A 13326-nucleotide genomic window follows, 5' to 3' on the forward strand; every position below is an offset into this window, starting at 1 on the left:
CCCCCTCCTCGGCCCCAGTTGTCCGCTCGGGTACCCCAGGTCTAGACCAAAACCGCAGGATTTAAACCTAGAAAAACATAGCCTCATGTCGGATCCCTAGTAGGAACGTTTGTTTGCATCATGTGCATTTTGACTTTGGAGACTCAACACAGGGGTTGGGTCTGTCTAGGACAGGTGCACCTGAAATGAAAAGACCTTCTTGATGCATCTTATGTGCTACATGTTGCATTTATTCAAGGGTAAAAGGGTCATTTGGCGGACCAATGATAGTTGAGGGCAAGTGAAAAAATGAAAAAAGGGAAAAAGAGAGGGTGAAGTGTGAGGATAAAGCGAGCGGGGCCTAATTATGTTTTCTGTTACATTTTTGTTTAAAAAAAAGAGAAGAGCTTGAAAATTGAAAAGATTTTGCACTTTTTATCATTTTTCAAAAATAAAAAAAAATCGAAAAAAAGAGAAAAGAAAATCCAAAAAGATTTTATATGTTTCATCATTGTTCGAAAAAAGGAAAAAAAGTGTTTTCTTTATGTCAGTTGTTTTTATTATTCTCGCCCGTATCCAATCTGCCCGAACTACGCATACCTGATTCTCCTCTTTTGGGGCGTGATACGTAGGCAACCCACACAGGATCCGGTCTTCTTAGTAAATCTTAGGTTCTTGGCTTTGCGGGGTCTTAGCCAAATTTTGCACTTCTAGCCACCTTTTAGCCAAATAAGCCATTTTGCAAAAATAGCCTCAATCATGTCTTGCATGTGTCTTAGGGAATGTTATTGTCTCACATAGTGTTGGTTTAGGTTTTCTTATACAGGTGTGGATTTATTTACCGAAGTTTAAGCATGACAGACACCCCGTGACCATCCGGTCAGGATTGCATTCAGGAGTTGCTTAAGGAGATTTTTATATTTGTTATTTTTATGTTTTTTATGTCGTCTTTTACTTTCTAGTTATGTACAGGCGACGAAGGGTGGGTGAAAGGACCATCAACCAGGAGCAAAACAGGTGACAATAAATGCAAAAATAAACGCCCACTTCGCGCGACTTCGTGCCCACTTCGCGTGTATGTTCGCGCGCCTGGGCGAACCTTTCTTCCTGGAACTCAACGGAACCACGTGAGCTCCAAAGCTTCTCGTGTATGTTCGCGCGCCTGGGCGAACCTTTCTGCCTGGAACTCAATGGAACCGTGCGAGCTCCAAAACTTCGCGCACAAGTTCGTGAACCTTTCTGCCTGGAACTCAACAGAACCGCACGAGATCCAAACTTCACGCATATGTTCGCGCGCCTGGGCGGAACATTCTGCCTGGAACTTTTCAGGCGTTTTGTTTTTCTTTTTAGTTGTAGTTTTTCTTTTTATTTTTGTAGTTTAATAGGTTATTTGTTTAGACACATTTAACCCCCGCCCCCTTCTATTAAACAAAACCCATATCCCCTCTTCCAAAATCTCCCAACTCCTTCAAAAACACCAAATTCCAGCACCCCTGCCCCCATCACCCTCTCTCACGATTCTCTTCCCAAAAATCACTAGCATCATCCCCCTCTCTCACGATTTTCAACAAGGTATGTGCCATTAGCGTAGATGTGTTTTGTGATTTGGTGTTCAAACTTGGTGAAATATGTTGTGGGGTTAGTTTGTTGTAAGTGTGGGTGGGTAGTACTTGATTTGGGTTATGGATGAGATTTTGTGGGAGGCCCTTGTTGCAAGACCCTTAGAAAAGAGCTGTGAGAGCCTAATGCCCACAAAGTGTTTGTGGAAAGGCCTCAATGAGCATGATTATGTAGTTGTGACCAATTTTGCGTGTGAAGTCTGAGTAACCGCATTAAGTCACACTATTTTTGTTGGGCTGAGCTAATGTGTCCACGTTTTGCAGGTATTATGGCACCATCGAAAAAATGCCAAGTCACGGGTCCATCCTCAAGCCGCCAAAAGGCAGCTCTTGCACGTCCCTATGATAACAACAAATTTGTCTCCCCTGAGGCTCAGACCCGTTTTACAGAGAAGGCTGCCAAGAAGCCAATTCCGGAGAGGGGCATCAACATCAAAACGGTCAAGGAATGATACCCCCACATGTACAATGAGTTGATGGAGCGGGGTTTGCAGGCCTTCATTGACGAGCCAGGGGAGGCTAATGTAATGGTTGTACGCGAATTTTATGCTAATCTACCAGACCATGTCAACCATGTGGTCACAGTGCGCCGTAAGGCGGTGGATGCCTCCATTGAGGCGATACACATAGCTTATCAATTGCCCAACCCTCTGCCTGAGAATACTAACTTTTATGAATATGGGCGAAATCCAACCGATGCTAAGTGGGAGCGCTTCTTTGATGAAATTTGAGCACCAGGAAAATGGTGGAGTGGCTGAAACATGGAGAGAAGTTCCACTCATCCGTCTTAACTCCAGAGGTGAAGAGTTGGCTGTATATGATTAACAATCGCCTTATTCCCTCCACAAATACTACGGAGGTGAGTGGACCTCGGGCTGCATTGATTTGGTGTTTCATCAAGGGTCTTCCCTTCGACATGGACAAAGTGATCCACGACGAGATGTTTATCCGATGCCCCCAACGCTAGTATGGCTTCTTTTTCCCATCTTTGGTGACTAAGCTTTGCAGGAATGTGCAGGTGCCTGAAAATACTCGTGTGGACGGGCTGGTAAGAAAAAGCCACAAGATTCGACCTGGCACGAACACCACGGGGGCAGCCTCAGCAGAAGCAGTAGGTGGAGAGGATGAGAGTGGTTCTGATGCATCAGAGGAGGAAGAGCAAATGGATGTGGAGGGCGAAACGCAGGCCCATGTGCCCAACACAACAGCTGCAACACTGTCACGAGCAGCGTCCTCTTTAGGAACTGCCAGAGTGTCCTGGCACACCACATTGGAGTAGGAGGTGGCTGATCTACGCACCTCCATGAATGATTTGGGCACTCGTGTGGACGTGATAGCTGACCGACAAGTTAAGTCGGAAAAGAAGTTCATGGGTTGGCTGCGTGCTTTGGGGTGTGCGTGAAACGTGAACCCCGAAACCATTTTCGATCAAGAGTGAAGCTTCAGGGAAGTCTCTTCACCTTACTGCTCTTTTAAATTTTAAGCCATGGGGGCATGTCTTGTTTCTTAAGTATGGGGTAGGGGATTCCTTCATTGTATGTTGTATGTAGTTGTACAAATTGCCGGGTTGTTTTGTTTGTTTTATGTTGACTTGATAGTTTTTGTTAAGCAGGAGTAGTTTTTTTGTTAATTTAGATAAATGGCTCAGCCCGACGACGAATCCCTTTCAACGTGGTTCTTGAGGGACTGAGTCGAGAAAAAAAAATTAATTTTTTTGTAGGCTCTTCCTGATGACGAATCGTTTAGACGATTTTCTTGAGGGAAGTGAGTCTAGAGAAAACAACAAAACAGTTTGTTGCAGAAATGCGTACCTCCATCACTGATCAACACTCTAGAAGTTCCAAAACGTGTGAAGATATGCTTCTTGACAAAGCTTACCACCACCTTTGCATCATTAGAGGGAAGAGCAATGGCCTCCACCCACTTGGACACATAATCAACTGCCACCAAGATGTATCTATGGCCGTTCGAGTATGGAAAGGGTCCCATGAAGTCAATTCCCCAAACATCGAAAAGCTTCACTACCAGGATATTTTGCAGCGGCATCTCGTGCTTCTTAGTGATCGTCCCGGTTCTTTGGCACCTGTCACACATTTTAACAAAGGCGTGTGCATCCCTAAACCATTTCGGCCAATAGAAACCTGATTGTAGCACTTTTTGGGCGGTTTTGTCTCCACCGTGATGACCTCCGTATGAAGAGGCGTGACAACTATGGAGTATGACACTCATCTCCTTCTTAGGAACACATCTCCGCACCAACTGATCTGCACATAGCCTATGTAAGAATGGCTCATCCCACATATGGAGCCTCACATCATGCAAGAAACTTCGTCTATTGTCTGGTGTCAATTCTGGTGGTGTCACCCTACTTGCAATGATATCCACATAATTTGCATACCACGGGGCTGTGCTTGAGGTGATTGCCAATAACTGCTCATCAGGGAATGTTTCTTTGATTGCACCCCCTTCAGCCACATGGTTCCGATTTTCTAACCTAGACAAGTGATCAGCTACTTGGTTCTCTGTTCCTTTGCAGTCTTGGATCTCTAAATCAAACTCTTGCAGCAGTAGGACCCACCGAATCAGTCTCGGCTTGGCATCCTTTTTCTCAAACAAGTACCTGATGGCTGAATGATCTATGTAAACGATGACTTTGGTCCTCACAAGATATGACCTGAACTTGTCAAACGCCCACACTACTGCAAGCAACACTTTTTCAGTGACGGTGTAGTTCATATGACCTGGATTTAGAGTTTTGCTTGCATAGTAGATGGAGTGGAATATCTTATTTCTCATTTGCCCCAAGACAGCACCAACAACCAAGTTGCTAGCATCGCACATCAACTCGAACGGCTGCTCCCAGTCTGGAGCAATTATGATTGGTGCAGTAACCAACCTTCCTTTCAGCTCCTCGAATGCCTTCAGACAGGTATCATCAAATTTGAAGGCGACATCTTTCTCAAGCAACCTGCACAAGGGAGAGGAAATTTTCGAGAAATCTTTAATGAAACGACGATAAAAACCTGCATGACCCAAGAAACTGCGAATGCCTTTGACAGATATCGGTGGAGGCAATTTTTCAATCGCTTCCACCTTTGCCTTGTCCACCTGCAAACCATCTTTGGACACCTTGTGCCCCAGGACCATACCTTCACGTACCATGAAATGGCACTTTCCCCAGTTTAGCACCAAGTTAGTCTCTTCACACCTAGCAAGTACTTTATCAAGGTTCATCAAGCAGTTATCAAAAGAACATCCAAATGTAGAAAAATCGTCCATGAACACTTCCACAAACCTCTCAATCATGTCAGTAAAAATGGCCATCATACACCTTTGAAAAGTCGCAGGTGCATTACAAAGACCAAAAGGCATTCGCTTGAACGCATACGTGCCACAAGGACACGTAAAAGTGGTCTTCTCTTGGTCCTCTGGGGATATAGCAATCTAATTATACCCCGAGTAACCATCTAAGAAGAAGTAGTACTCCTGTCCAGCTAATCTATCAAGCATTTGGTCAATAAAGGGGAGGGGAAAGTGGTCCTTCCGGGTGACATTGTTCAATTTTCTATAATCAATACAAATTCTCCACCCGGTGATAGTTCTTGTAGGTATTAAATCATTATTCTCATCAACTACTATAGTCATCCCCCCTTTCTTGGGTACACATTTGACGGGGCTTACCCATTTGCTGTCTGAGATAGGGAATACAATACCTGCGTCGAGCCACTTAATCACTTCTTTTCTTACCACATCTTTCATAAAAATGGATTGAGTCGGCATTGTTGCTCTACACTGGGCTTGTGTCCATCCTCCATGAGAATTTTGTGCATGCAGAAGGCTATACTAATGCCCTTAATGTCAGACATAGTCCACCCAAGTGCTCGCTTGTGCTCACGTAGCACTCTCAACAGCTTTTCTTCCTGCAATTTAGACAAGTCAGACGAGACAATAACAGGTAAAGTGTCAGAGTCACCCAAATTATAGGTGAGGTGTAAGGGGTTTAAGTTCCAATTTTGGGGCTTCCTCAATTGACGGCTTTGGAGGAGGCCCCTCTGGTCTATTCAAAGGCTCGAAGGGGTGCGTCCCTTGCAGGTACGCACAAGATGTATCAAGGATGTGCATCATTTCCTCAACCTCCTCATCAACCCCCAGGCTATCAAGTAACATAAGTGCTTTCTCTAGAGAATCATCTAGATATACACTCGGATAATGAATCTGCTCATTGGCCTCAACAACAGATATCACTGAGAGCTGCTCGTAGTGGCGGGTAAGTTGGATTGCTCTGTAGACATTAAAAACTGCTTCCTTGTCATCTACCCTTAAAATCATCTTTCCCTCTCTCACTTTGATAATTGCATCACCAGTAGCTAAGAGAGGTTGCCCCAATATGATTGGAACCAGTTCATCAGCCTTATAATCGAGGATAATGAAATCAACAGGGAATATGAATTTCCCAATCTACAGCAACACATCTTCAATCACCCCTTCAGGGTGTGCTATCGATCTGTCAGCCAGCTGTAACATCACAGTAGTGGGCCTTGGAGCTCCCAGGCCCAATTTCTTGAACAAGGACAGGGGCATTAGATTTATGCTCGCCCCCAAATCGCAAAGAGCACGACCCACATCAATATTGCCAATGCGCACAGGAATCGTGAAGCTGCCGGGATCCTTAAGCTTCTGAGGGAGCTTATTTTGGACCCTTGAAGTGCACTCCTCAGTAAGTGCCACTGTCTCAAATTCAGTTAATCTTCTCTTGTGAGCCACTATATCTTTTATGTATTTAGCATACTTTGGAATTTCACGAAGCACATCAACAAGTGGGATATTCAATTGAACCTGGCTCAACATAGAGAGGAACTTTGTGAACATGTGATCATCATTCTTTTTCTGCAATCTCTGGGGAAAAGGGGGTGGTGGTCTTGTGGCCTCCACTGGCTCTGAAATTTCAGCAGCATTCTTTTTCTCTTGAGTCACTTTAGGGATCAAATCTCCATCAGGTATGGGCTTGTCTTCCTTTTTCTTTGGAACTTCCTCTAGCTCCCTCCCGTTTCTAAGTGTAACTGCATTCACTTGAGGGTTCTTTTCTGTATCACTGGGGAGGGCGCCTGCAGGTCTAGTGTTTTGATTTGTTGCTAACTGCCCCATTTGCCTTTCAAGATTTCTGAAGTCGGTCCTGAGTTGCTGATTGTCAATCAACAACTTCTTTAGCAGATCATTGGTACTTTCTTCCATTTGTTGGGGTGGTCTCTGAGGCTGATTGAAATTCCCTTGGGGTCTATGCTGATTCTGATGATTTCCACCCCATGAGAAGTTGGGATGATTCCTCCAATTTGGATTATAAGAATTCCCGTATTGTGCATGCTGATTCGGCACCTTTGTTCTGTTGCCCCACATAATAGATAGATTCTGGATTCGTGGGGCACATATCACTCATATGACTGTCGCCACAGAGTTCGCAGAAAATAATCATTTGTTGTACGTGTTGCATTGTTTGTAGTTGCTGCATTGTCATCCTAGTCATCTGATTGGCCAGCTTTGCAATATCGGCTCTCATGGCTGACACTTCGTCTAACTCAAGTAACCCAGCTAATTTTTGCTTAACTGCCTTTCGTGAATCACCCTCACCTTGCCAGTTATTATAATTAGCAGTGAAGTTATTCAGCAAGATTTGGATTTCACTGTACGGTCTGGCCATGCAACTACCCCCACAAGCGGCAAGATTTATCTTTGAAGCATTATCTAACCCATCTACAAAAGTGTGACCCAATACCTCATCCGTCTGGCAATGATGAGGACAGTATCTGAGCATCATCTTGTACCTTTCCCATGCTTGACGCAGTGTCTCGCCCGCTCGTTGTTCAAACCCAAGAATTTGACTCCTCAATACCTTTGTTTTCTTAGTGGGGAAAAACTTGATTAAGAATTTCCTCGCCAGACCATCCCAGGTGCAGATTGAATTTGCTGGCTCTTTATTCAACCACTCCTTAGCTTCCCCAATCAGTGAAAAGGGGAAAAATGTCAGCCTGACATAGTCCTTGGAAACGTTCGGATAGTTGTAGGTATCCGTAATTTCCAAGAAATTTTGAATGTGCCTCTGCGGGTTTTCATGAGGTAAACCCACAAACAGCGCTGTGGATTGGATCAGCTGTACCATGTATTGTTTCAGTTCAAAGTGCCTAGTGATGTCAGGCTTCACAATAGCCTGAGTCATATTAGCCAGACTGGGCCTTGTGGCTTCAATCATCGCGCGTTCCTCATTACCTGCCATCTCAATTGGCTGTGGTTGAACTTAGATGTCCAACTCTCTTTCAATTCTGGTTCTCGCGTCCACCTCCCTCCTCAATCTGTGAAGTGTTCATTCAATTTCGGGATCGAGAGGAAGGAAATTGTTTGCGCTTCTACTTCTTTGCATTCAATAGAAACTCCTGTATTAGCACAAACAAAGTGAATTAAAAGTTAAAACTCGAATAAATAAGTAATAAAAGCTCAATTCAGTCAAGTAGCTAATTTTTAAGTCCCCGACAACGGCGCCAAAAATTTGTTGCGACCAAAACACTCACGCAAGTGCACGTGATCGTCAAGTAATAGAGTAGTGAGTAGAGTATCGTTCCCACGAAGACTTATGATTAACTGTTGACTGATTCAAACCCAATTTCTTTATCTACCCAAGAGATTGTTCACTAAAGAGAGATGTAATTGTTTTACTATTTAAACTATAAAGAATTAATCTAACTAACGCAAATACCCAAACGAATAGCAATTACGAGTAACAAACAGTAGGAGAAGATATTCCAGGGTCACGGGCATAGTCAACAATCGTGTTGTGTTCTTGGCTCAAAATGACTAATCAATTTATCTGGGTTATTGATTGACAGGGTTGATATTACTCATAAGAATCTGTCGAGTTCTTACTTTCCTATTCAAGTCAACTCAACGCCTATATGTCTATGGTATTAAAATTAACAAGAACGCATTTACAATTCCTGTATTTCAACCAAGCAAGGCAATTGGGTATATGTCTATCCCAATTGCAAATCCGTTCCCCGAAGCCCGGGTTCAAGAACTTGCTCTATTTAATTCTATATGCAATCTAAAGTTCCCACTTTCGACTTCAACTAAAGATTCGTAGATAGTATTTCACTGTTAGCTACTCAGCAAAATAATTAAACGCAGAATTAAATAAACAACCCAATATGATAAACCAACTTTGTAGAATTAAACTTCAAACAACAACATTCATGTTTCACCCATGACCCCAGAACAATGGGTTTTAGCCACTCATACTAGTGTTCATCATAAATAAGTTCAATTTCATCACAAAACAGCAAAAAACAAGAGAAGAAAAGAAGAACTTGATAGTCAAAACTCCTCCTTGCCTCTTTCCTCTCTATTTCTTCCACTAAACTATGAAAAACTTTATACTTTAACCTTGGGCGAGCTTGACTTTATATAGGTTAAGTGGGTTTCCCTCCAGATTTCCAATTTTACCCCTAAATAACATTTTTCCGGATCGGACACGCGCGAGCTCGCGCATAACTTCGCGCGTTTCTTCGGGCATGATTCTACCTTGGCCTTTCTTACGCGCGAACTACTGCGCGACTTCGCACACCTGGAGCTTGATTTCATCCATTTTTTCGTCTCGTCCTTGCGCGCACTCGACTCCGAGGGGTTGTTCTTGCTCATAAATGATTCCAATATCCCCTTGAAAGCATCATATAGGCTCATCATCCTTCAATGTATACATATCACAATTAGAGCCTATTTTTCATCAATTAACCATAATATGTCATTGGAATATAATCAAGCGGAAGCATAAACAATAGCTAAATCACCTAGATTTCGTCTATTATCAACACCCCACACTTAATTCATTGCTAGTCCTCGAGCAATCAACTATACTCTCTAGAGAATCCTTCACTCAACCATTTCCCTTAACGCTTTACACCTAGAATAATGTACATGTATTACGCCTAGCAGTGAACAATCCTAGCCTCAAAGTCGACTCTCAAGTGCCATGCAATATTCACACTTCCTCAAAGTACTCTACACAGAAGTCAAGACTTGCTTTTCCGTCACGAATCATATGCCCTCACAATTACATCAACAAAAACTGAGTTCAATCCACCACATTCAATTCATATACTCACATATATCAAGGAAATCACTCACTCTCACAAAAGAGGTCACATGTATGCAATTGGTACCATAAGCTTGCCCTTAATGTAAATCTCTACTAATGTAGGCTAGCTCGATCCAAAATCAATTAGGGCTTTTCATGGTTGTAATGTGGGCTAAGGGATGGGTAGGATGTATTTAGGAATAGTGACTCAACCCCTAAGCACTTCAACACATCACATGAGCAATTTTTAGAGCAAATTCCGTTATAAATTTTCTTTAGAATACTAATTCTAGAAATGAAAAAAAAGAAAATTTTTGAGGTTGTTTTTCCTTTAGGCAATTAATATCTAGGACTTAAAATGAATTATTTTTATGTTCCCTTTAGTATATTGGGACCAAAATTCAAAAAAAAAAGAGAGAATTTTATTTTAGTACTTCTTTAAAAGCTTTCTTTAAGGTGTTAATTCTAAAATCCAATTTTTTTTCTTTTGAGGTGTTTCTTTGGGAAATTAGCGAAAAATGAAAAATAATTTCTTTTTATTTTCATTAGAACTTTAGGATGTTGTACATAGAAAAAATATATTTTATCTTTTGTTTATCATTAGAGTTTCCCCTTTAGGTAATCAAAAACTGAAATCCAGAAATATCTTTTATCTTTTCTCGCTGCGAAATCCTTCTTCAGTGATATCAAATGCAAGTTGAAAATATTTTTCTATGGTTTAATATCTAGATTTCCTTCCTAAAAAACAAAAATAAAAATGTCTCCTCTAGGGTTTGTTCCTTAATAATTCCCGCAGAGTATTTGTTTCAAGAAGAAGAAAAATTCAAAAAAAAAGGAGGGATTTGCTTCTTTATTTCTCTGTTCTCATCAGAGTAGTCACTAAGGTAAAAAGAAAATGAAAAAGAGAACGTCAGTTTGTTTCCTTTATTCCTGATCTTCCAAAACTACGTAAAGATCTGATTCATGCGGGGTCATGATACGTAGGCAACCTACATAGGGTTCGATCAAATCATTTTTTATTATTATTAAAAAAAATTAAAAAAAAAAGAAAAAAAGAAGAAAAAAAGGGGTGAAGTCATGGGATGTGAGAAATGAGAAGGAAGAAAAAGAGCGATAATCAGAAAGAAAAGGGGAAGGAAAATGAGCGAGCTAAGAAGTACCAGAAAAACAAAGAAAAGAGAGGTTGAAATGAACAAATTGGGATGATGCCAACTGACCTTTGTACCCTCGAAGTCATTTTAGAACCGAAAACTGTGGCTAGGTGCATTGCACATAAAGTGAGATTATCTTATGTTAAATGCCCTAACGCTAGCATGATGGCTTCATTTTGTTATATGCATACCAGAAGGGTGGTTGGTTTGTGGTTTTTAAAGTGGTAACCCTTCTCTACAACACAAAGTCAAAAGACAATGGCAGACAACAACAGAATTGAGTTGGTTGATGCCGGGGCCCGAAAGCAGTTGGTTGAACATGACAATGGGTTGGTTGAAGAGGTAAAGATGTTAAGACAACACATGGCGGACATGTATCAGGCTTGGATGACTGGGAAGGCACCACCCCCGCCACCACCTAGCTTCCTAAATACTATCCTTACCCAAACACCGGTCACAGTGCCAGATGATCCTCCGTACTCTCCAGATTCACCCGCTTACCATGGCTTTCCCAATCACCTTAGTAGCTCCGTCACTCATCTTCCAATTACCTTTCCTAAAAATTGCCCTCCTGTCTTTTCCACCATCCCCAATAATGAACACCCACTCAAAGCTCACGATGCCCGATATTACCCCTCAGAGGTTGCCCACAAAGTTCCCAACTCATACAAATAGAGCCCTCGGTATAAGTTGCACGTTGAAAATGAAAGGTTCACCGGAAGAGAAGGAAATAGGGGATACCCAGGAGGCTGAAAGGCATAGAACAATCCTCGAAGAATAAACGAGGAAGGGAAGATTAGGGCAGCATGTCCTACAAAGAATTGTCTATGTCCCCCGACGTTCGTCTGCCTGTGGGGTTTAAAGTGCCAAAGTTTAACTTGTATGACGGGTATGGAGATCCGGTAGCCCATTTGAGGGATTACTGTAGTGAAATGAGAAGTGTTGGCGAGAAAGATGATTTGTTGATGGCGTATTTTAGTGAGAGCCTGACTGGGGCAGCTTTTGAATGGCATAATCGTCAAGATGTTGGTAAGTGGCCTACATTGGGTGACATGGCTCAAGATTTTGTTCGATACTTTCAATACGGATTAGGCGTTACCCCAGACTGCTCTCCCTATCCAGAATAGAAAAGAAGCCGGAGGAAAGCTTTAGAGAATTTGGACTCAGATGGAGGGAGCAGGCTGCTCGAGTCAATACCCCGATTGGTGAAGAAGAAATGGTTGAGCTCTTCCTAAAAGCCCAGGGGCCCACCTACTTCAGTCATTTGATCCCGGCCTTGGGAAAGCCTTTCAAAGATGTGTTAAAAATGGGGGAGCTAGTAGAAGAGGGAATCAAGTCAGGCAAAATCATGAGTTGTTCGAAAGACATTCAAAACATCCCAGTAAGCTTGGGTGGAAGAAAGAGAAACAGAAAAGATGATCCGATGGGCTTTTCCGATCAACCCTTCCAGCCTCGACATCATCCCCGGGGATATCCTGACGCACCAGATGATCCTCCCCAATGCCACTTCTCTCCATGGAACTCCCAAAATCGTACATCACTCTCTCAGTACCCAGCTCAACGAAGTGCCTATCCACCCCCATGAGCCTACCGAAAACCCCCTAGATTAGGTTTCCGGCCCAATCAAGCATTTAAGAATGAGAGGTTGCTGAAAAAAGAAAAGGCTTTCACCCCATTGGGAGTTTCATACGCCAGTTTGTTCCAAAAGTTGAAGCAATTGGACATGTTGAAGCCGATCCAGATAAAAATGCCAAATCCTCTTCCAAAGAAGTTTGATTTTTCTCAAAGGTGCGCATATTGCTCAGATGCCCCGGGCATGACATAGAGAAGTGTTGGAATCTGAAGAAAGCAATTCAGAAGCTTATTGATGTAGGTGACATTGTCGTGCAAAATCCAGATGCAGCAGACACTAGCCAAAGTCCATCGCCTGCTCGCAATGAAACGCATATGGTGAGTATGATTTGTTTTGAAAAGGAATATGAAAATTCTTCTGAGATCCTCGAAGGTCCACGCGCTGCAAAGTTTTCAGTGCTATCAGAGGCTGATCTTAAGAACGAACCAGCAAAGGGAACCCAAAAGCAATTTGTTAAGAACAATGTGATGGAAGTTTGTGAAGGTCCTAGTAGTGTTGATGCAGAATTCAGTGGCTAAGATGCCGAGCTTGGCAATTGGAAAGGCGCTCCTGTCTTGGTTAGCCAGGGGGGAGTTTTGGTGGTTTATTTTGTTGTCATTTCTGTTGTCCGGGTTATTTCAGGGTTGTAATCCAGATATTGTCTTGTGACTCAAACCCTTCTGTCCTCTTATTTTTCCTAGTTTGTTTAGTCTAGTAGCCTGCTTAGTGTTTTCTAGGTTTGTTCTAGGTTTGTAACCCCAGTCTAGTTTGTCTGTATTGTTGTCCAAACCCTTTCACCATCTGTCTAATGCAAGTTTCTGTTTTCTGTTATTTCCAGTCATTTTT

General features: G+C 42.5%; 1 protein-coding gene across 1 annotated transcript; it reads right to left on the bottom strand.

The window, feature by feature from the left end:
• Positions 1 to 5576: 5576 nt before the first annotated feature.
• Positions 5577 to 6830, bottom strand: LOC104224764 (uncharacterized). The gene is made up of 2 exons (XM_009776464.2): positions 6081 to 6830; positions 5577 to 6008 (listed from the first exon to the last, which is right to left on the bottom strand). Exons 1-2 carry the CDS (start codon positions 6828 to 6830, stop codon positions 5577 to 5579), a joined length of 1182 nt encoding a protein of 393 aa, XP_009774766.2.
• Positions 6831 to 13326: the final 6496 nt, after the last annotated feature.

Source organism: Nicotiana sylvestris, chromosome 7 (genome assembly GCF_000393655.2).
Source record: "Nicotiana sylvestris chromosome 7, ASM39365v2, whole genome shotgun sequence".
NCBI lineage: Eukaryota > Viridiplantae > Streptophyta > Magnoliopsida > Solanales > Solanaceae > Nicotiana > Nicotiana sylvestris.